Here is a 22,041-nt window from a genome sequence, read left to right as displayed (position 1 = left end):
ATTTTCTGAAACTTGGTGTTCTAGATTAGCTTAGGGAAAGGCTTCAGAGTACCACAACACTCTGATATCTCTGTCTTTAAAGAAACCATATTAGTATCAAGCTCCTTGATCCATTTTGAGTTAACTTTTGTGCATGGTGAGAGAAAGGGATTCAGTTTCATTTTGTTGCATATGGATTTCCAGTTTTCCCAACACCATTTGTTGAAGATGCTATCCTTCCTCCATTGCATGCTTTTAGCCCCTTTATCAAATATAAGATAGTTGTAACTTTGTGGATTAGTCTCTGTGTCCTCTGTTCTATACCATTGGTCCACCCGCCTGTTTTGGTACCAGTACCATGCTGTTTTTGTCACTATTGCTCTGTAATATAGTTTGAAATCTGGTATCGCTATACCGCCTGATTCACACTTCCTACTTAGAATTGCTTTTGCTATTCTGGGTCTTTTATTTTTCCATATGAATTTCATGATTGCTTTATCTATTTCTACAAGAAATGCCGTTGGGATTTTGATTGGCATTGCATTAAACCTATAGAGAACTTTTGGTAATATCGCCATTTTGATAATGTTAGTTCTGCCTATCCATGAACAGGGTATATTTTTCCATCTTCTAAGATCTTCTTCTACTTCTCTCTTTAGGGTTCTGTAGTTTACATTGTATAAATCTTTTACCTCTTTTGTTAGGTTGATTCCCAATCAGAGACTCTGCGTCTGATAGAAGAAAAAGTTGGTTCCGATCTACATATTGTGGGGTCGGGCTCCAAATTCCTTAATAGGACACCCATAGCACAAGAGTTAATAACAAGAATCAACAAATGGGACTTACTTAAACTAAAAAGTTTTTTCTCAGCAAGAGAAACAATAAGAGAGGTAAATAGGGAGCCTACATCCTGGGAACAAATTTTTACTCCTCACACTTCAGATAGAGCCCTAATATCCAGAGTATACAAAGAACTCAAAAAATTAGACAATAAAATAACAAATAACCCAATCAACAAATGGGCCAAGGACCTGAACAGACACTTCTCAGAGGAGGATATACAATCAATCAACAAGTACATGAAAAAATGCTCACCATCTCTAGCAGTCAGAGAAATGCAAATCAAAACCACCCTAAGATACCATCTCACTCCAGTAAGATTGGCAGCCACTATGAAGTCAAACAACAACAAGTGCTGGCGAGGATGTGGAGGAAAGGGTACACTTGTACATTGCTGGTGGGTCTGCAAATTGGTTCGGCCAATTTGGAAAGCAATATGGAGATTCCTGGGAAAGCTGGGAATGGAACCACCATTTGACCCTGCTATTGCCCTTCTCGGACTATTCCCTGAAGACCTTAAGGACTATTCCCTGAAGACCTTAAAAGAGCATGCTACAGGGATACTGCCACATCGATGTTCATAGCAGCACAATTCACAATAGCTAGACTGTGGAACCAACCCAGATGCCCTTCAATAGATGAATGGATAAAAAAAAATGTGGCATTTATACACCATGGAATATTACGCAGCACTAAAAAATGACAAAATCATGGAATTTGCAGGGAAATGGATGGCACTAGAGCAGATTATGCTTAGTGAAGCTAGCCAATCCCTAAAAAACAAATACCAAATGTCTTCTTTGATATAATGAGAGCAACTATGAACAGAGTGGGGAGGAAGAGCAGGAAGAAAATATTAACTTTAAACAGAGACATGAGATGGGAGGGAAAGGGAGAGAAAAGAGAAATTGCATGGAAATGAAGGGAGACCCTCATTGCTATACAAAATTACATATAAGAGGTTGTGAGGGGAATGGGAAAATAAACAAGGAGAGAAATGAATTATAGTAGATAGGGTAGAGAGAGAAGATATGAGGGAAGGGGAGGGGGGATAGTAGGGGATAGGAAAGGTAGCAGAATACAACAATTACTAATAGGGCATTATGTAAAAATGTGGATGTGTAACCGACGTGATTCTGCAATCTGCATTTGGGGTAAAATTGGGAGTTCATAACCCACTTCAATCTAATGTATGAAATATGATATGTCAAGAGCTTTGTAATGTTGTGAACAACCAATAAAAAAAAAAGAAACCATATTAGTAACATATGGTGGAACCCCACCTACTGCTTGTAATCCCACCTATTTGTAATTGCACCTACTCTGGAAGCCTGAGGCAGTAATATCACAAATTCAAGGTCAGCTTAGGCAATTTAGCCAGACAGTGTCCCAAAATAAAATAGAAAGGCCTGAGGAAGTATCGCAGTGGTAATGCCCCAAGTTCAATTCCAGTAAATAAAGTTAGAAAATGAAGAGATTTTTTCTACCAATTATGTTGCTCAGTCTCCTAATTTCTAGTTACTTATTATTTTGTTGGGTAATAAGCTAAGCATCCCAACCCAGCTTTCCTGTATCTGATAGCACGTGCATGAAAAAATTAATTTGACCTTGTTTTACTTGATTTGTGAGATCTCTGCCATACTAAAACTCCCAAAACTTCAGGTAAAGTTAAATATAACATCCTGTTACATTCTGTCCATCTATTTGATACACATTGTTTTCCTTTCATTTTTGAGCTTGGGTTCCTAAGATGTCATGTTAAATTGTTTTGTTTTGTTTTGTTTTGATGTTAAACTGTTAATTTTTGAGGGTATTAGCCAGTGGACTAATGATATCTAACTTGGGAAACAACCCTAGCCTTATACCCCTCCTTATAATTTTTGGTATAAATTGGACATAGAGACATTTGTGCTTTAGAGCAAAAAGCCTCTTGTTATAATCTAATGCTCTTCTTTGGTAGTCTTAAAATTGTGTCTTTCGATTATAATTTCATAGCCCCAAGAATATGGAATGGATAGATAAAGAAAGTAAGTTCATGGACTAGCCAGTCTACTTACACTTACTGTTATTTCCCAGCACCTATTGACAGTTGTCTTGTTTGTTAACACTACTCTGTTTTTCTGGCTTATAATAATGGAACAGAGATTATTGAGGAAAAAAATGTTTCTAGGCTGACTACCATCCTTGATTTTTATTTTTCCTGACCAGATCATTCTAATTTTATATGATAGATTCCTCAACATCCTAGTTCCTGAGGCATCTCCAGATGTGAATTTGGGGCATGAGCTCTAAACCCCTACATGTTGTCAAAAATGTGTACATTTTTTTGTTTCCCACATAGTTGTTGTTAATCTTTAATTATATCAGACATTTTAAAACAGTCATAATATGGATATTCTTGGTGGGGGGAGTACTTAAAGACACATTATGACCAACTAAAAAATGATGCCGACTTTTTAAGAATGCCTGAATAGAAAGTTGAGAAAGGAATGGTTTTTCCTACAGAATCCATTTATTAAGAAGACCAAATAGTACTGTAAATATGGCGCTAAAATGTAATTTTAAAAATACAGTTCTGGAAAGAAGACTTATATAGCATAGTAATTTCTATGAAACAAGGACAAAAATATTGCCAGAACATATCAACAAAAATCTTATGCACATTTAAAGAGCTTAATAGTCATTGTATAAGAATATGTGTGTGTGGAAGTATTATATATTTTATTTTCTCCCTGTTTTATCTATATATTCTGAACATTTTATAATGATTGTGTCTTTTATATAGTGAAATAGTACTTTCAAAGTAAGATAAGGCGGAAACTAAAATCAGTGTGCCTTCAACTTTTATGTTGAACTTTCAAATTTTGAAATAACAGTAGAACTGAAAATATGTGCTTATTTTGGTTCAGCTGTTAACTTTCTGAAATTTTCAGTGGAAGTGAAGAAGCCCTTTCCAATGAAGACTGTGAAAATGTTTACCACTTGGTTTATTCAGCACATCGCCCTGTTGCTGTGGCAGCAGGAGAGTTCCTTCACAAAAAGTGAGTTATTTTTCAAAACTCATGTATTTTGGGGTTTTTTTGTTGTTTTAGAGTTAGTAGAAGAGAGTAGTAGTAATTGAACAGAGTATTAAAAAATGTGCATATCACCTTACTCAGCTATCATAGCTTCATAAACTTTACACATTATAAATTATATTCCTGAGAATGGTATGTCTTTTGATATATCTATTTTTCCCTGATATGTGAAAAGATGATTCACAGCTAGGTGGTGAAATTGGGAAAGTATATGAAATTTATGAAAGCTCCCCAGGTAGGGTTGGGGATGTGGCTCAAGCGGTAGCGTGCTCACCTGGCATGCGTGCGGCCTGGGTTCGATTCTCAGCACCAAAAACAAAGATGTTGTGTCCTCCAATAACTAAAAACTAAATATTAAAATTCTCTCTCTCTCTATCTGTCTCTCTCTTCTCTCCCCCCCCCCTTAAAATAAAAAGCTCCCCAGGTAATGATATTTCATTTTACTAATTTTTTTCTTTTAAAATTTTGAGTTCCAATCTTACCTTTTCAACATTTATAATTTAAATGTTCTGTAGTATCACCTTTAAAATGCCTCCCCACTTTTCATGGTTTTTTCCCCCCTGTTCTCTCCATAAAAAACAGTAATCTATAGTGATTAATTATTAAAGTTATATTTACAGTTAAAGTTTAAATTTTTTGAATTTTTTTAAAACTTGTTAAATTTATTTTGGCAAAGCATCAAATTAATGAGAATTTATAAGCATAAATACTTATGAAATTCATTTTTATTATGGTTTACTACTGTATGTTTTATAACAGTAGGATCATTTATTTTCATAATACAAACATATTGGTTATATGTGTACCTTTTGCTTTGTGTTTTTTTTTTTTTAAATTTTTTTTTTTTTAGTTGCATTTGGACACAATACCTTTATTTCATTTATTTTTATGTGGTGCTGTGGATCAAACCCAGCGTCTTGCACGTTTTAGGTGAGCGCTCTACCACCGAGCCACAACCCCAGCCCCTATTTTTTGCTTTTTTGATTGTGGATTTAACTTAGTGGCTTTGATTATTGGCACGTGAACCTAAAAGTCCATTATGTACTAATTTGTGATTGTGCTACAGCATGAATATAAATCATACACTGGGCAGTTGTTGCACCTGGATGATTAACTTTGATAATGAGCAGATCTGTCTCTTCTTCAAGTATCTACATCACAGTGCCTCAAGAACAGTTTTTTCTCTAAGTAATTGTACTACTCAAAGTGGGAAAAGTTGTTTTATCTGTATCATTTGAATAAGTTTGAGATATTTGCTAACATTTTTTATATTGGGACACTTTACCTAAAAGTTTATTATTTGTTTGTGAAAATGAAGCCTATTCTTGTGGAAGTAAATGAAGACTTCCTTAATTAACTGATTTTTAAGCCCCTGCCCTGGAGCAATTCACATTTTAATTTTTTAATGATTTTTTTAAACATTCATTTACCATTTAATATGATTACCTTTTAAAATATTTTTTCTTTACTTTAACATTTTTTTAAATTAAAATCTTAACAATATATAGCAGCCCCAGAAATTCTAGGATTATGTCAAAAATACTTGAATCTGTGCTTGTGCACACAGTATCTTAAAATCTACAAGCCATGCACACAGTCTTAACCAGTCATCCAAATGATAGTAAGCTGAAATGGATATTTTAAAGTCATCCAAAAATCCACATTTTTTTTAAGTTTAGAAGCCTACGCTAACTTCTCAGTAATATATATATAATAAATGCATTATCCAAACTCCTATATTTTTAGTTACCAAGGACCCTCAGAATTTTCATTTGCCACCCCTCTGAAAGCTACCCACAAAACAAAACCATCTCTTTTAACTATTGTGATAGCTGTATTCATATAGTTTCAAGATAAGGCTTATATGTCCCCCAGCCAAACAAAACACAAATTTTCTGTTGCAGTTTTCTACTTGGGATCTCTTTGTTTTTGTATCACGTGAAATTTTTCTTATTTTCTTCAGTTATTTACCTTTCATATGAGAGGCAAACTTTGACTTCCGTATGTAAATTAGCCCATGCTATTTGTCTGTCTCCATGTTCTTATTTTTTATAAAAGCTGAGATTTTTTTTTATAAAAGAATCAGGGTTTTGTCTTTGGTCGCTGCTATGTCCTTTTTATCTAGAGCAATGACTGGAAATAGGGGACTTAAGGACCTTTAGCAGTCAAGTTTTATTAGAATAAGTCTACTGAACAAATGAAATTTTTCAGATAATTTCATAGTCATATTTTAGAAAGTTAGTCACTAAATGATACTTTTCTAACTGTAACATGAATGTCATTTTACTGAAAACATTTGGGTGAGCATGTTAATTGGTAATAAGTTATAAGTAAGAGGTAATGATTAAAAATATGAATTTTCATATTTTCTGGAACATTTGGTTAAATTCTATAGTTATGTGATTGTGAAATCATTATCTAAGAAAATAAAACTAAATTACAGGACTAGGGACATAGTTCAGTGACAGAGTGCTTGCCTAACACACAGACGGCCCTGGGTTCAATCCCTAGCACCACTAAAGACAAAATCAACCTATAAAATTATGTACTCTAGTATTAATCATATAGGATATTATCAGTGCTTATATTTTTCATTAATATTTGAGCATCGATTATTCAGTAAAATTTTCCTTGTACTTTTCTTTTTTTAACCACAAGTATCATTTTTTTGTGTGTGTGGGTGGTGCTGGGGAGTAAACCCAGGGCCTTGTGCTTTCAAGGCAAGCGCTCTACCAACTGAGCTACATCCCAGCCTCCTTGTATGTTTTATATATAGCTATACTTTAAGGAAATTTTCAAATCCAACCATTTTTTAACCTTTATATAAAGGTATCAGTAACATATTTTTGTTGAAATAGATTGGTAATCTGATCTCAGATTTTTTTTAAATGCTGAAATAATTTGTGTAATGAAAGAAAAGACTAACTGATATCCATGAGAATTTGTAATGCTTTTATTGTCATCCCCCCTCCCCCTCCCACCAGGCTGTTTAGCAGACATGACCCACAAGCCGAGGAGGCATTAGCAAAGAGGAGAGGAAGGAACAGTCCAAATGGAAACCTCATTAGAATGCTTGTCCTTTTTTTTCTTGAAAGTGAGGTAAAAGCAAAAAAATTAACATTTTATTTTTATATACTACATATTAAATAAAATTGTCATTGAATTTAAAATCAAATGAAAATAAGACTATTTCTACAAAGTTGTCTTTATAACTTGCTTAATTTTAGAATTAATACTCTACCTTTTGTGGAAGGAACTTCTAAATATACATGTAGAGCTATATCAATATTGAGTATATAACAGTAATTGTTAAAACTTTTACACTATTACAGGGTTGCAATACTGCATACTAGTTTGTTTTTCTCTTAAATATGTATCTTTTGTTTTAAATTACGTGTTTACTTTGGGAGTTGTCAAATTATTGAAACCATTAGTTTGATCATTTTTGAAAATTGCATTATTTAATAAGGAGTAGGGAAAGTATGAATTTAGATGTTTTAAACTGTTCTACAATTCTCATAGCAGTGTTTTCATTGCTGTATCAGTTATCATGTAAAGAGTTTTATAATTAACACTCAATGTACAATTAGTATCTGTTTTTACAGGGAGACTATAGTTTTTCTTACTAAAATACTGTTTGATATTTTATTCTGTATTTTCTATTGGGGGAATGGTCATCCAAACCTAAAGAACCCCTGAATAGCCAGGCACGGTGGTACAAGCCTGTAATCACAGTGGCTCAGGAGGCTGAGACAGAAAGATTTTGAGTTCAAAGCCAGCCTCAGCAATTTCTCAATGCCCTAAAAGCAACCTGGCAAGACTCCGTCTCTAAATAAAATATAAAAAGAGCTGGGGATGTGGCTGAGTGGTTAAGCGCCCCTGGATTCTATTCCCAGTAGGGGTGGGAGTAGGGAATGAATAAACTACTGGGTTAGAAATGAGTGAGAATAGAGTTGTAAAGAAAACATAGAATTCAGACTGGGGTGGTGGCTCAGAGGCAGAGTGCTTGCCTCGTACATGTGAGACACTGGGTTCGATCCTTAGCTCCACATAAAAAAATAAATAAAGACATTGTGTCCGTGTATAACTAAAAAAAAGAAAAAATATAGAAATATAAGACTCAACTTTGTTTGGGCTATGAATGTTTTGGGTTTATGTTGGATTGTCAGGGATGAGAAATTTAAGATTCTGTGAATACTCAAACTTGAGAGTTTTGGTGGAACAGTATAGGGATGAGTTAGAGAAAGACAAATAGGTAGCTTATATGAAAATTAAAATCAGAGAACTGAATCATTGAAATGAAGGGGTGGGGGTTGTCATGGCAAAGCAGGGTAGAAAGGACAGTTGCCATAGATTTTTTAGTTGTAACTCCATAATAGACAAAGTAAAATCAGAAACCATCTGGAGAGTTTTCATTTGAGTCAAGAATGTATTTAAGAACATGTATAGTTTAAATGATATTTAAACTGTATTTAAGAATATAGTTTAAAATGTACATACAGATAACCTGTGGATCTTGTTAAAATGCTAGTTCTGATACAATGGCTCTGGATTCTTGAGATTCTGCATTTCTAACAAGTTCTTATGTGATATGCTTATGCTCTTGGTCCAGGAACCATACTTTGCATAGTAAGGGCACAATACATTATTTTCTTTACAAAACAAGCTTGGATATGTTGTAAGATAAAATGAACATGAATTTTTAAGAAAAAACACTTAATACCCAATAAATACTACACTTAGGATAATCCATTTCAAACTTTACCTTGAGTCCCCTTAGAGTTTAGAGGAATAGGATAAAAAGTATTATGAAACAGTCAAATCAACAGTAATTTTAAATATTGATAAGGATGGGTATGCAGATATAATTAAAGGAAATGTTTTGGATTTCTGGAAGCTCAAGAACGTTGACTTAATTTATTAAAAGGCGTAAGTACTTAGTTTTAGGCAGTTTTGCCTTTTATTTAAGGCAGTAATTTATGGTGTTTATTATTGCTCTATTTTCAGATTGCATTACTGTATTACTTTGTTTATTGCCATTTACTAATGTGTTTCAGCAGTATTAAAATGTAATTCTTTTACATGGCATTCTTGTTGACTGCAAAAGCAACTGCAAATCAGATTTAAGGGTTTCTGGTTGATTCTTGGTTTTTGGCTTTTATGGTCTTCTGTATTTCAGAATGATCATTCTTTGTGAAAATCTTTCTTCTTATCCTGTTGTACTAGTGTGTACTCAGAGCTGCATGTTTATTGAATTCATATTCTTATAGTATGATAGGATTCCAGTTGTGTCCTACTCTGAATTTTTTATTGTAACTCATGTTCATTAGTAAAATTTTAGTAACAGACACCTGAAATGTTGAATTAACTAGACACTTTAGAAATCATAAGTAGGATGAGTCTTTTATAGATAAATTACAGATCACTTAACTGAACCAATTATCATTCTTTTCCTGGAATGTGAGATAAAATTATAAAATATTGAAAGGGATTTATAGTGTAAGTGAAATTATCTAGATAAAGAGATCTGCCTAAACTAGTTGTCAATTTTCTTGCAGTACTCAAAGGTGACATTTTTAAGCTACCACAACCTTTATGATAGTCATTAATATCTAGTGACAGAGTACCTTGTATTATAAATGCAAGCCAGACAGTAGGATAAATGGTATTTCAATTTGATAAGTTCAGATCACCCTATATGTAGTGTTCATATTATGATACTTTTCATAGAAAAGAAAGCGATTAATATTATTTTAGAACATTTTTTAAATAGTTTTTTAGTTGTGGATAGATACAATATCTTTGTTTTTATGTGGTGCTGAGGACCGAACCCATGCCTCATGAGTGTGAGGCAAGCACTCTACCACTGAGCTACAGTCCCAGCCCCAGAACATTTTTGTAAAGACTAGAGGTATGGTCACTCTCCTTATAGGCTTAAAGAATAATGAGAACAGTTGTGACAGTAATTTAACACAGAAAATTGAACAGTGTATTGATATATCCAAGATTTCTCATCTAGAGTGTTCATTCTTTGTGCATAAATAAGCTCTTTTGCTTGGGTTTTGTTTGTGTTCTTTATGATTTAACAGTGACTGACTCTATTTTAACAGAGGTAAAGACCCAATATAAGAGTATTTATAATAATTTTGAGATGATTACTTGAATTCTAAATGATATGTCATAAAAGGAATCACAGTAATGTACTATTATATAGTGAAATCCTTAAATATATTTATCTGACAGATTAGCAGATAGAAGAAACTTGATAAAATATTAAAAATAGTATAATGTTTGAAAGATGAATCAGAATATACCTAGAAAATTATAATTTTCATCACCAGGAAGATGAGATTAGTTTATCTTAGAGGAAAACCAATAAAATAAATTATACTTTCATTTAACATGGTAAAAATCTACCTATATAAATAGAAATGTGATTTTAGATAATTTAAATTCCAAGTTTTGTTTTGGTTTAGTTTGGTTTTTAATAGCCACTGAAAATGCCTCAAGGCCTGCCTTCTCATAGCTTCATCTCTTACTCCTTAGTATAAAATGTCTGAAAGGTGATTGTAGTGACCTTTTATCCTTTCCAGCCATGTTAGAATTCTTTTTTCCTTTTTTTCTCAAACATGAATTTACCTGGTATTCTAATAGAAGTTTGAGAATATCAAGTTCTGTGACCGTCACAGATGCCTAAAGACACGTCAAGCCAGCTCCTGACTGACCATATTGTGTTGATTATTGTAACTAGAGTTGGTAAATTTACAACTCTTATCAGAAAATGATCCAATTTATTATCTTGCTTTTCTGATGTAAACGTTGAATTTTAACCTATTGGTTATTGATTTTTAACAAAATACATTCTATTGCATCCACTACCTTAGAGTCAGGTGAGTAAACTGTCAAAGAAGTTAGCATCTAGATTTACACTAATTTAAGCATTGAATTTTGCCTTTAGCTCCTCCACTGAAAACCTCAGGCTAAATTAGTCAAAATGAAAGAGGTATTATCAGTTCATCAGAAGAGTGAAGAGTGTGTGGAATATATAAAGTAAATGAGAAGAGACTGACTGAAAAATCTATTAGCACTAGGTAACCCATTGCCCAGTGAGACAAAAATAGAAAATCCCTGTTTTAACTGAGGTGTTGCTGGAACAACTCAGAAATACAGTGAAGATGGTAGCAACAGAGGCTAGTGAAGGGGTAATGCATAAATAGTAATTAAGTAGCTAGCTGTCCTTTAGCTGAGCATATTTATCACTTTAGAACTGTTGGTCCATACATTTGGGGTATATAAAATGGATCTGAAAAGGAAAGCAGTGAAAGCTTCCAAAATTTTATGACCACCAACAGGGACAGGAAAATTTTGCATATAAAAGAGAAATTGTATATCTGTACAATAGAGGGGATTCCTGCCTGATCACAGATTCCCCTTTCCTGCTCCACCAAGGAAGCCAGAACCTTGCTATCAGTGTCAAGGAAGGATTCTAGTTAAAACTGTTCATGAGTGTAGACTCATCAACATATAAATTAGCAACCAAGAGTCTTTAAAACTTGACAAATAAATATAAAATTCATCATATTGACGAAAAGATTTAATTCATACTGCCAAATAGGTGAAGAGGCTTATAAAAGAGGAAGATAATTCACATGAGTTAAAATGGTTTCTAAAATTTAAGGAGGAAAATCAATAAATGGCTTCAGTAGACACAACCAAGGATTGGCTACAGATAGAACCAAGGGATTTTTTTCTAGAAAGCAATACAAAAGATGAAAGAAAGGAAAAAGATGAGAGAGATGTAGAAAGAATGGAGGAAAGGAACTAATCAAATGACAAAAAGTTAACCACTCATGAACTCTATATGTAAAATATTACTTGAGTATGTTTTCTAGCAAAATAGAGAATGAATACAATAAAAAGAAATCAGGAATATAAGAAACTGAGTGAACAAATAAGTGAAAAAGTTTAAATAAAGCTGAGCCTAAAAAAACACGACTGTGATGTTTAAGGCAGAAATCTAAATATTATTAAGTAGAAATATAATGTTCAGATTAAATGAAAAGTAAAGAAATATTCTAATGATCTTTAATGGAAAAGTATAAGTCAAAATAAAGCTAAAAATGAAAGACAGATAAAATACTAAAGAAAATGGCATAAGTTAAAGCACAGAAAATAAAATGCCAGAAATATTTCCAACATCAGTAATCCAGTAAATGTAAACAGGCTAACATTCTGTATTAAAACACAGATTGTCATTAGGAGTTGAAATAAAGAAATAAAACATAGCTATATGATGTTTACAAACACACTTTAGTTAAAATAATACCAGGATTTACAAATAAAAGTCCAGATATAACAAGAGCCCTCAGAAAGAAAACAGGACAATATCAAAAAATAAACCAGAATTGAAAGACCAGAAGCATTAAGAGGGATAAAACGTGGATCTATTTATAAAAGGTATAATCCACTAGATATATATATTGTAATTCTAAATATATATCTTATTTATGGAAATGTGCATCTACACAGTCAAATAAAAGCACATCTATATAGCATGTTCATTTTTATAATAGTAAAATGGACATAACAATTTTTTTAAGTGTACAGTTCAGTAGCATTAAGTGCATTTACATTGCTCTATGGTCGTCACTGCCATCCATCTCCATAACTTTTTCAAATCTTCCCAAACTAAAACTATGTCCATTAAACTATAACTCTTCATTTCAGCATAGTCTTTAACAGAAGTGTTGAAACTATTATTCTTTTTTTGTGCTTTCATATTCATTTTTAACACCTAGTTTTGTATTACTTGTGCCTGTCATTGTTAGAATGATGTTACTGATGGTTCAAGAATAGTTTCTCATGCTATATGAGTTCGGAAAATTTAAAATACCTTAATGCAAACCTTTGCCCGTGTTCTTTTGAAGCAGAGATGATCATTATTATCTGCTCTGGCTTTAATAAAATTCATTGGGAGACTATGTAGTGTGTTTGTGTGTGCATGGTTTTCCTAATGCACTTCTGGAGCCAGTGTGCAAGATTTAAAATGCAGTAGAAATGACGTACAGAACCAGAGTCAATGAAAACAGAGCATTAAACAAGTTATTAAAATTTACATTGAAGTTTAGAATATGGTAGAATTAGTAAGGGAGGTGAGAAAGAAAACTAAAGTACTTTTTGGGCTGTCCCTACTGATGAGAAATATGTTTTGTCAAAGACAAGTACAAGCATATATAACAAATAACAGTTAAAGGCTGGGATATAGCTAAGTAGTAGAGCACTTGCTCAGCATGCATGAAGCCTTGGGTTCAATCCTCAGCACTGGGAGGTATGGGGGGGACAGTAACGTGAAATAATATTTATCCTTTCTATGTGCTATTCACTGTTTTTATCTCTGTTTCGACGCACTTAACTAGTTTAACAACCCAAGAATGAGTTGCAGTCTATAGTTTGAAAAACCATTCCTAGAATTGTTTATCTGGGTATCATGAGCCTCAAAGGCAGGCTGTCTTTTTTCTAAGGGTGGAAATTATGAGTAACAGAAACTGGGACAGTGCCAACACCTTCTTCATTCCCATTGCCTGAAGGGCTTCTTTGTCAAAGTATAGTATACTTCTTTGTCAAAGTATAGTATACTTCTTTGTCAAAGTATAGTTTAATGACTAACAAGTGGTAGAGTTTGTCGTGAAGTATTTGATAAGGAACTTCAGTGTGTTTCTTTACTGTGGGATCATGGGTCACTTGTGTAAAGAGAGTAATGACCAGAAAATGAAGGTGAGGTGATAGATGCGTTGAGTTAAATGGAAATGAAAGTAGATAAAGAAGAGAGGGAAATAACTTACATTTTTTACTTTTTCACCAAGTTGAGGCTAGTACTGAAGTTTCAAATGGAAATCTGGGAGAAAGTAATAAATTTCCTAAAAGAAAATAGTTAAAAAGAGATGACCAATAGAAGTGAAAAGTGACCTAAATCCAGTTTATAATTTCAGGGATTCTGCTAAGTAGCAATCTACTATCAATTTCCTCATCTGTAAATGATGTCATTAGTCTTTAAGAGATCCTTAATTTTACTACTGTTCATGTTTGAAAAAAAATGATTCTACATACTATATCCACATTATTGATGGTGGAATATGAATATATATGTTATTCTCCACATGGTTCTTAGAATCATTGACACCAAGCCATTTTAATTATAAAGAAAATGGTTTATTAACTTGCAGTATTAATAGTGATTTCTTTATTAAATGTTCTTTAGTCACACTTGATTTGTTAATTTTAGTTACACGAACATGCAGCCTACTTGGTGGACAGTTTGTGGGAGAGCTCTCAAGAACTGTTGAAAGACTGGGAATGTATGACAGAATTGCTATTAGAAGAACCTGTTCAAGGAGAGGAAGGTATAGTATTTGACAAGTTGGTTCACAGATTGTTATGTTTTCATTTATAATCATACTATCCTATATAGATCACGTCTTAAAAATGAATGCCATATATCTTTTTCTCAATAGAACAGTTTTCTATAACAAGGAAGTCTCTATGGTTTAACATCTTTCCATATTAGCACTGCTACCATGCTGCACAAGGGCTTTAAAAATTCTTGTGTTACGTAGTATTCAAAAAAGTTTTCTTTATGCTGATTTGAGACACAAAATACTGATATTACTCAATGTGAAAAAAAGTGCATCCAGGATATTTTTGCTGTTTGATATGTAAACTTGGAAAAACTTTGATACTTTTTTTTTTCTTCTCTGTCTTTTCAGGGAGAGGCTACTAGGGATTGACCCCAGGGTCTTGTGCTTGCTTATCACACAGTATACCACTGAGCTACATCCCCAGCATTGAGAATGTGATTTAATTAAAGCACAATCTTCCCCTCTTTCATTATATTTTCTTATCCTTTGTCTCCTTTTCTCTAAAAGTAGAGATTATTTTCCTTATGTAATTTACATACTTTGGAGGATTAAGTAAGATAATATACTATTGATTATTTGTTCTGCTTCCACTACCCTCCTAATGGTTCAACCCTTTGAAATATTATAAGATCAGAATGAGCCCTCCCCTGCATTTGACTGTGCAAACAGGTCACTAACGGAGTGACCATCCCCTATACCTATTCCAGCTTTGATTCAGTGGGAGAAACATAGATAGACATCATCTACCCACATACACTCCCATAAACAAGCTCAGTTTGCCTTTGTTAAGTATAATTTGAATATCTACTTCACATTCTCTTCCTTTATCTTCCCAAACTTTTCACAGACCTTTTTCTTCCATGATAAACCTTAGTTAGAAAATGACAAGTTGACAGAACCCCTTTGCTCACTAGGTTGAACTAACTGCACTTTGCATTCCTTTTATTTTCATGATCATAAGAATATGAACATATATTCTGCATTTTCTCCTTATTATTTTGCTTATACATTTTCTTGCTCAGTTCACTGACTTCATACATTATATTTTTAACTAATCTTATTATTTTTCCTGTTGAAATAATTTTTCTTTCTAATCAGTACTACCCAAACAACACTGGCATAGTTTGAGTGATATATCCCATCCATGTTTTCAAGTCATTTTTTCCTTTACCACCTCATGTTTTATAAGGTTATGTCTAATAAGAAGGGAGGCAAGGAATGCAAATTAAGGGAAGAAGTGCCAAGGTAGTATGCTTTGGTATTGTTAGTTTTTACTTTTGTGTAAGATATGTAAATCGGTAAATTAATAAGTCTTTGAGTCATTAAGATGATCTAGATGGATTTCTCTTCTTAAAATAACTATGTGCTTTTAGATATTTCATTGTGGTGTAAATTTAGTTGACATTGAATTTATTTGGCTTTCTGTTAAGAGGTTGGTTTGGTTTGGTTTGGTTTGGATATGGTTGGTCTGGTTTTAGCTATAGAAGCTACCTTTAAAATGGGAATCATTCTTTAAACTGAACCACAGTTTTAGGATGTGATTGAATCTGAGTAGGGTAAGCCTGAGAAATTACATATAACAAATGTAGAATTGTATCTACAAGATAACTAAACTTTTTTCATACTTTTTGTGTGTGAGTGTTATGTGACTTATAGGGTCTGGCATCAAATGACATTCAAATCAATTTTCTGTGCTACTATTTTGCTGTATTTTATAACAAAAAGCTACCTGAAACTTATTTTTGAAACTGATTGGAATTTATTTTTTAGACAGTTGAAGTGTGGCAAAATTTCAGTGAAGAAAATTTTAGTTAAAAGTTGAGATGTAGGTCTGAAATTTGGAGAAAGAGACACATTGTAAAAGACTAACACCAGCTTAAATCACAGTAACCTTAAGACTGTCTTGCAGTGTTTTTAAGGGGCTGTTGTGTGTGTGTGTGTGTGTGTTTGTGTGTGTGTGTGTATGTATTTGCTTATAGCAGAATAAAAATTGGATAAATGTTTAATATAATAATGTGAGGATCTGGGTTCTTAATAGCTTTGTTACCAGGTAACAAGTTATTTGACTTATGATTATCAGCTTCTTTAACTTTAATATATGAACCTTTGACTAGGTAATCTTCTTTCATTGCTTCTAATGCTAAAATTCTGTATTCAGTTGCTTGAAGATGCAAATGATGAAATTCTTCAAAGCAGGAATTGTAGGCTGGGGATGTAGCTCAGTGGTAGAGCGTTTCCCTAGAATGCACAAAGCCCTGGGTTTAATCCCTTGCACGCATTCAATAACAACCATTCAAATCATTAATTTATTTATAATTTTAATAATATTTACTCTCATTTTTTAAATTTTTCTATTTTTGTACTTGTAGATGGACAGAATGCCTTTATTTATTATTTTTACGTGCTGCTAAGGATCAAACCCAGTGCCTCACACATGCCAGACAATTGCTCTACCACTGAGCTACAGCCCCAGCCCAATATTTACTCTTTTATATATGCCAAATATTATGTTAAATACTGAAGGTACAATATTAAACTAGGCCCATATAGATCTTATATTCTTTTGAGGAAGGCAAACCCAAAAATCAAGTTATGTACTCTTAACTATTTGTTAATTCCAGGAGTTAATAAATGTCTGTGAAGGACAATAAGGAGGGTTTTTCTTTAGATCAAATCCTGATGGAAGACCTTTTTGAAGAATCCCACTTGTAAGCCAAGAAACAAAAGGAAGTATCAAAAAAGATATGTCTAGATAGTGGAAATACCAATTGCAAAGCATCAGAAGCATGAATGATAATTTCATTCTAGGAGCTGTAATAACTAGAACATAGCCATTGGTAACAAGTGGAGATAGAGATAGAGATCAGATAATTTAGAATATTTTAAGTTTACAAGTGAATTTTTTTAGTTTATTAGTTTGATTAGGATTCCATTGAAGGATTTTAAACAAGGATCACTGTGATCCAATACATATTTTAAGAAAAATGCCTTTATATATGTGATTTGGAATAGGCAGAAGACTAGGTATGTAATTGTTGCAGTGGTCTCTATGAGAAACAATAGTAAAAAATTAGAAGATAGTTTATGAAGAAAGTAAGAGCCTGTAACTCACTTAAAGATTGTGGATACCAAACAATAGGAGGAAGGGCAAGAGAGAATAACAGCTATGAAAATGAGAGAATTATACCCTTTTACAAACCCAGTAAAGACGATAATCAAGAGATATATGGTTAATAATAATATATATTGTAGAGCTGTGGTTAATATCATATGTTGCTTTAAGACTTACACAAAGGTCTTTTGAAAATTTTTGTCCTGGTTGACTTTAAAGCGTTTGTTTTTAGTGATAAGACTAAAACCAATACTGAGAAAATAGAGATGATGCATGAAAAGGTTTCCCAACAGTTAGAAAGTTGTGTAATTATGTAATAGTTCAAAGTCTAAGTAGTTACCTGTTTATTTCATTCAGTGTGACTATTTGGCTCTTGTCTAAGGCTTAATAAAGCTTGCTTAGTTCTCATTATTATGTAGATTTGCTGTCATATCCCAGAAGGGATTTAATTAAGTTTCAGTTGCTTTTGATTTTTCCTGTCTCTCCATTCAGGGAAGGTTTCAATTTTGATAGTATAAATTTAACAAAATTGATGTTAGTGGATACTGTGCAAAGTTTAGTTCTACTTCAACACTACTTTGAGTTTTACTATATAGTGTAAGAAAGTTTCCATTCTTGTGATAACTTGTTCTCTCTTCACATTCCATAAATCCAGGTATTATTTCTGAATTTTAAAAACATGCATTTAGTTCGCAGACAACCTGTGCTCCTTTATTCACGGCCAGATTTTAAAAAGTTATGAAATTCCAGAATTGGAAAGTAAAAATGTTACTGAATGGAGTGGTATTTTGTATTGTTAGGCATTGGATCCTAGGCGTACCGGTGGAAAAATTGAATTTGTTTTATGTGTTTTTCCTAAAATAGGCTAAAATTCATGTGTTTTTTCCTAAGAAAATAAAAATTTAAGAAATGATTGAATTGAGATGTATGTATAGGCTGGGTGCTGTGTCCACGCACATGTCATCCCAGCTACCTGAGAGGCTACAGTTCAAGGCCAGCCTAGGCAACTTAATGAGGCCCTATCTCAAAATTAAATTTTTAAAAAGGGGTAGGTTTGTAGCTTAGTGGGAGAGTATGTGACTAGCATGCACAAAGTCCTGTGTACAATCCCCAGTATTGCAAATAAAGAAAGGAAGAAAGTTGTATATATATGTTCCTGTGCAGGATAATTTTGCTATAGACTACAGGACAGGGTGTCATTATGTCTTTGTCTGCCTTTTCATTGCTTTTGCCTCAATTTAAAAATAATCATTGTAGACTTTTAAACTTTCATAGATTCATTGTATTTTTCCTTCTGAAGTTCTTTCTCTATAATATATTCCTACCATCTAAATTAAAGTATTTACATTATCCTTTTAAAAAGTATGTTTAAAAACACATGGGGTGATTTCAGAAGAATAGTACTTAATTTCTTTATGGGAAAACTCTAATGTTTTCTTAAATGATGTAAAACAAGATCTCAAATGAAGAACTAAGTTATGTTTCTAGATGAAAAGATTGTAAAAACCGGGTGCAGTGTCACACTTGTAATCCCAGTGGCTCAGGAGGCCAAGGCAGAAGAATCTGTTTAAAGTGAGACTCAGCAACTTATCTAGGCCCTAAACAACTCAGTGTGTACGGTTGGGCTGTACAGTTGGACCCAGACCTAACCAAAAAATATTTTGAAGTTTATGTAGCATTTTAAATGTATGTTAAAAAGCCAGTATAACATAGTGCTTAAGAGCACTATTCTAGAGTCAGACTACCTGGGTTAATGTGTTGATTCTACTACTAGTTGAACATTTTGAATAGTTATTTAATCCCTTTGGATTATATTGGTTCTTATTTCTTAGAGTTGTTTGTGGATAAAACAAGTTATCAACTAATCCAATTTAATATATGTGCCTTATGCATAAAAATGCTTAATAAATTATTTGCTGCCAGCATTATAAAAATTACAAAAAAAAAATTTAAAAGGACACAGTAAGGGAAACTTGTTTAATTAGTTGTATTAAGTTGCAAAATAAATTATTTTAATAAATTATAAATGTACTATAACCAAAAGAGGTAGTTATAAAAATATACAAGTAGATTAGCAAAACTAAATAAAGAATATACTTAGAATAAAGATCTAAGTTTATATGAGAGCCTACAGCATATTTTAAAATGGCATTTAAAATACATAGGTAAATCTGGTTTATTTAGTAGTAGTGAAGGTGTAATTGGCTTTTTTTATTTGGTATAGGTAAATAGGCTTATACTTTCTACTCATTTACAAATAAATGCCAAAGAGATTAAAGATATAAAAGTGAAGGAATAAGAAAGAACAAAAGAAGGAAGGTCAAGAGAGCAAATGAGGGGCTGGAGTTGTGGCTCAGTAGCAGAGTACTTGCCTGGCATGTGTGAGGCACTGAGTTCAATCCTCAGCATCACATAAAAATAAAAATAAATAAATAAATAAATAAAGGTACATCAACAACTAAAAAATTAAAATAAAAAAGAGAGCAAGTAACCATGAGAGAAAGAAATTAAAAGAAAATGAAGAAAATATTTCTCTAATCTCTAAGACAGAGCATTCTTTGAATGCAATATAACAAGCTCAGTGAAACTGATTAGATAATGGTTTATGGATGTATAAATATTCTACAATAAAACAACCATTCTGTATAATTAATATACACCAATAAGCAAAACCCAATGGGAGACACATGTGACTTTTTAAAAGGTAACAGTTCTGTCTAATAAGATACTAAGAAGAGTCAGAAGACAAAGGTTACTACATCTTAATAACAAAAAGAATGGAAGACTGGGCAAAGAACAATAAGAAGAAAAATCTCAATAGTCAAATGCTGTGAAATGTGCCTGTAGTTCATCCCATGTATTCAGAAGGCTTAAATGGGAGGGTCATTAGAGCCTCTGAGTTAAAAACCAGCTTGGGTTACCTAGCAAGATCCCATATCAAAAAAAAAGATAAATCCTGGAGGGTTGGGGGGAAGAATACTTGCTGATCAGTAGATATAAAGGAACAAAATAACAATGAAATAACATTTCACAACCATAGGACTGGCAAAAATTAAAGGGGTTTCTAAAACCCAGTACTGGCAGTGATATGAAAAACCAAACATTATCATCATTGCAATTGGAAACTACAATAAATAATCTTAGATTTGTTGTTTTCGAGATTTGCCTTTTGATGAGTTATTCCCATTCTTGGAATTTATTCCTCAGAAATAAGTTTATCAGTTACCTAAGTATATATGCATTAATGATGCTTATTGCAGCACTTTTCATGGTGTCAAAAATCTGAAAATAATTTTGACTGTAGACAGGAGAAGACTAACTTGTTGTTATAATAATTATAATATATATATATATATTTGAAGATATTTAAAAGTATTATTAATTTTTTAAATATGTGGCATGATTTTTTTGTTAAAAAGCTTTAGAAAATTAGACTGGGGTTGTGGCTCAGTGGTAAAGTGCTTGCCTAGCATGTGTGAGGCACTGGGTTTGATTTTCAGCACCACATATAAGTGAATAAAAAATAAAGGTCCATTGACAACTAAAAAATTTTTTTTAAACCTTTAAAAATTTGTATGAGCTTTGGAGTAATATGTAAGGAAATAAAATAAAATTTTAGCATTGCCTACTCAAAAGTATGGTGTTAGAACTGAGACCAAAATTTTACTTTATATACCTCTTTCTTATTTGACTTAAGACAACGAGCATATATTACTTCTGTAAGAAAAACAAAAGGAAAAAAAAAACAGCAAAATACATAGCTTAAGTCTTCTTCATAGTAATATATTTAGATTTTTAATAATTGCATTCACTTTTAGCACATGGTTATTGTAAAACTGTCTGCTCATATTCATGTATTTTGTTTCACCTTAGCAATGTCTGACCGGCAAGAAAGTGCTCTTATAGAGCTAATGGTTTGTACAATTCGTCAAGCTGCTGAGGCACATCCTCCAGTGGGAAGGGGTACCGGCAAGAGAGTAAGTTACCTTAGTGAGAAATCCACAATAAAGCTTTTAATGTAATTGACTGTCTTAAAGATTTGGATATTTTACTGGAATTTACATCCCCCCAAATATACTATTGTTGTAAATGATACATCTATGATACTTCGTTTTTATATTGTGTCTACTGGGCTTGGGTTCCAAAAATTGATTTTTTTTCCTTCATGATACCATAACATCTGTCCCTACTTCTATGGTATGTATGTAGTACTTTAAGAATTTTCATATTTATATCAAGAGTGCATAAAGGCTCAGAAGGAAGACAGCTTAACTTTAAGCTCTTCTATTTAGCAGCCATGTAATATTTGGATAGGTGAATATTTGCGTGTGTGTGTGTGTGCCTTAGTTTTCTTTTCTATAACATGGGACTAATAATAAAGGTATTATTTGGACAAGTTGAAATGATCACAGGTGGAGAGACTTTTCTCTCTTGGTATAAAAGGGTAGGCAAATCCTTTCTGCAAAAACAAGTGTAAACGCTGAAGTTTCAGGTAAAAGCAGAAGAATCTGCAGCCTTCCTATTTTAGGCTTACAGTGCGCACACACACACATTCCCACAAGTTTACTTGGTGAGATCTTTTACCAGGTAGCACTAGCAGCAAGTACCAGCAGTTTTG

The 22,041-nt window shown here is 32.8% G+C and overlaps 1 protein-coding gene across 5 annotated transcripts in view; it reads left to right on the top strand.

Annotated features, from left to right (window-relative positions):
- The window catches only part of Stag1 (STAG1 cohesin complex component), a 372,311-nt gene that overhangs the window by 284,001 nt on the left and 66,269 nt on the right, over positions 1-22,041 (top strand). For all 5 annotated transcript variants that reach the window (XM_077795277.1, XM_077795281.1, XM_077795278.1 and 2 more), the window contains 4 exons: positions 3,753-3,860; positions 6,881-6,995; positions 14,179-14,296; positions 21,297-21,400. In XM_077795277.1, coding sequence (XP_077651403.1) covers positions 3,753-3,860; positions 6,881-6,995; positions 14,179-14,296; positions 21,297-21,400 — 445 coding nt within the window. The remainder of the gene's footprint in view (positions 1-3,752; positions 3,861-6,880; positions 6,996-14,178; positions 14,297-21,296; positions 21,401-22,041) is intronic.

Source organism: Urocitellus parryii, chromosome 2 (assembly GCF_045843805.1).
Source record: "Urocitellus parryii isolate mUroPar1 chromosome 2, mUroPar1.hap1, whole genome shotgun sequence".
NCBI classification, from domain to species: domain Eukaryota; kingdom Metazoa; phylum Chordata; class Mammalia; order Rodentia; family Sciuridae; genus Urocitellus; species Urocitellus parryii.
The sequence above is the reverse complement of the archived record's forward strand: the minus strand, read 5'-3'. Positions and strand labels throughout refer to the sequence as shown.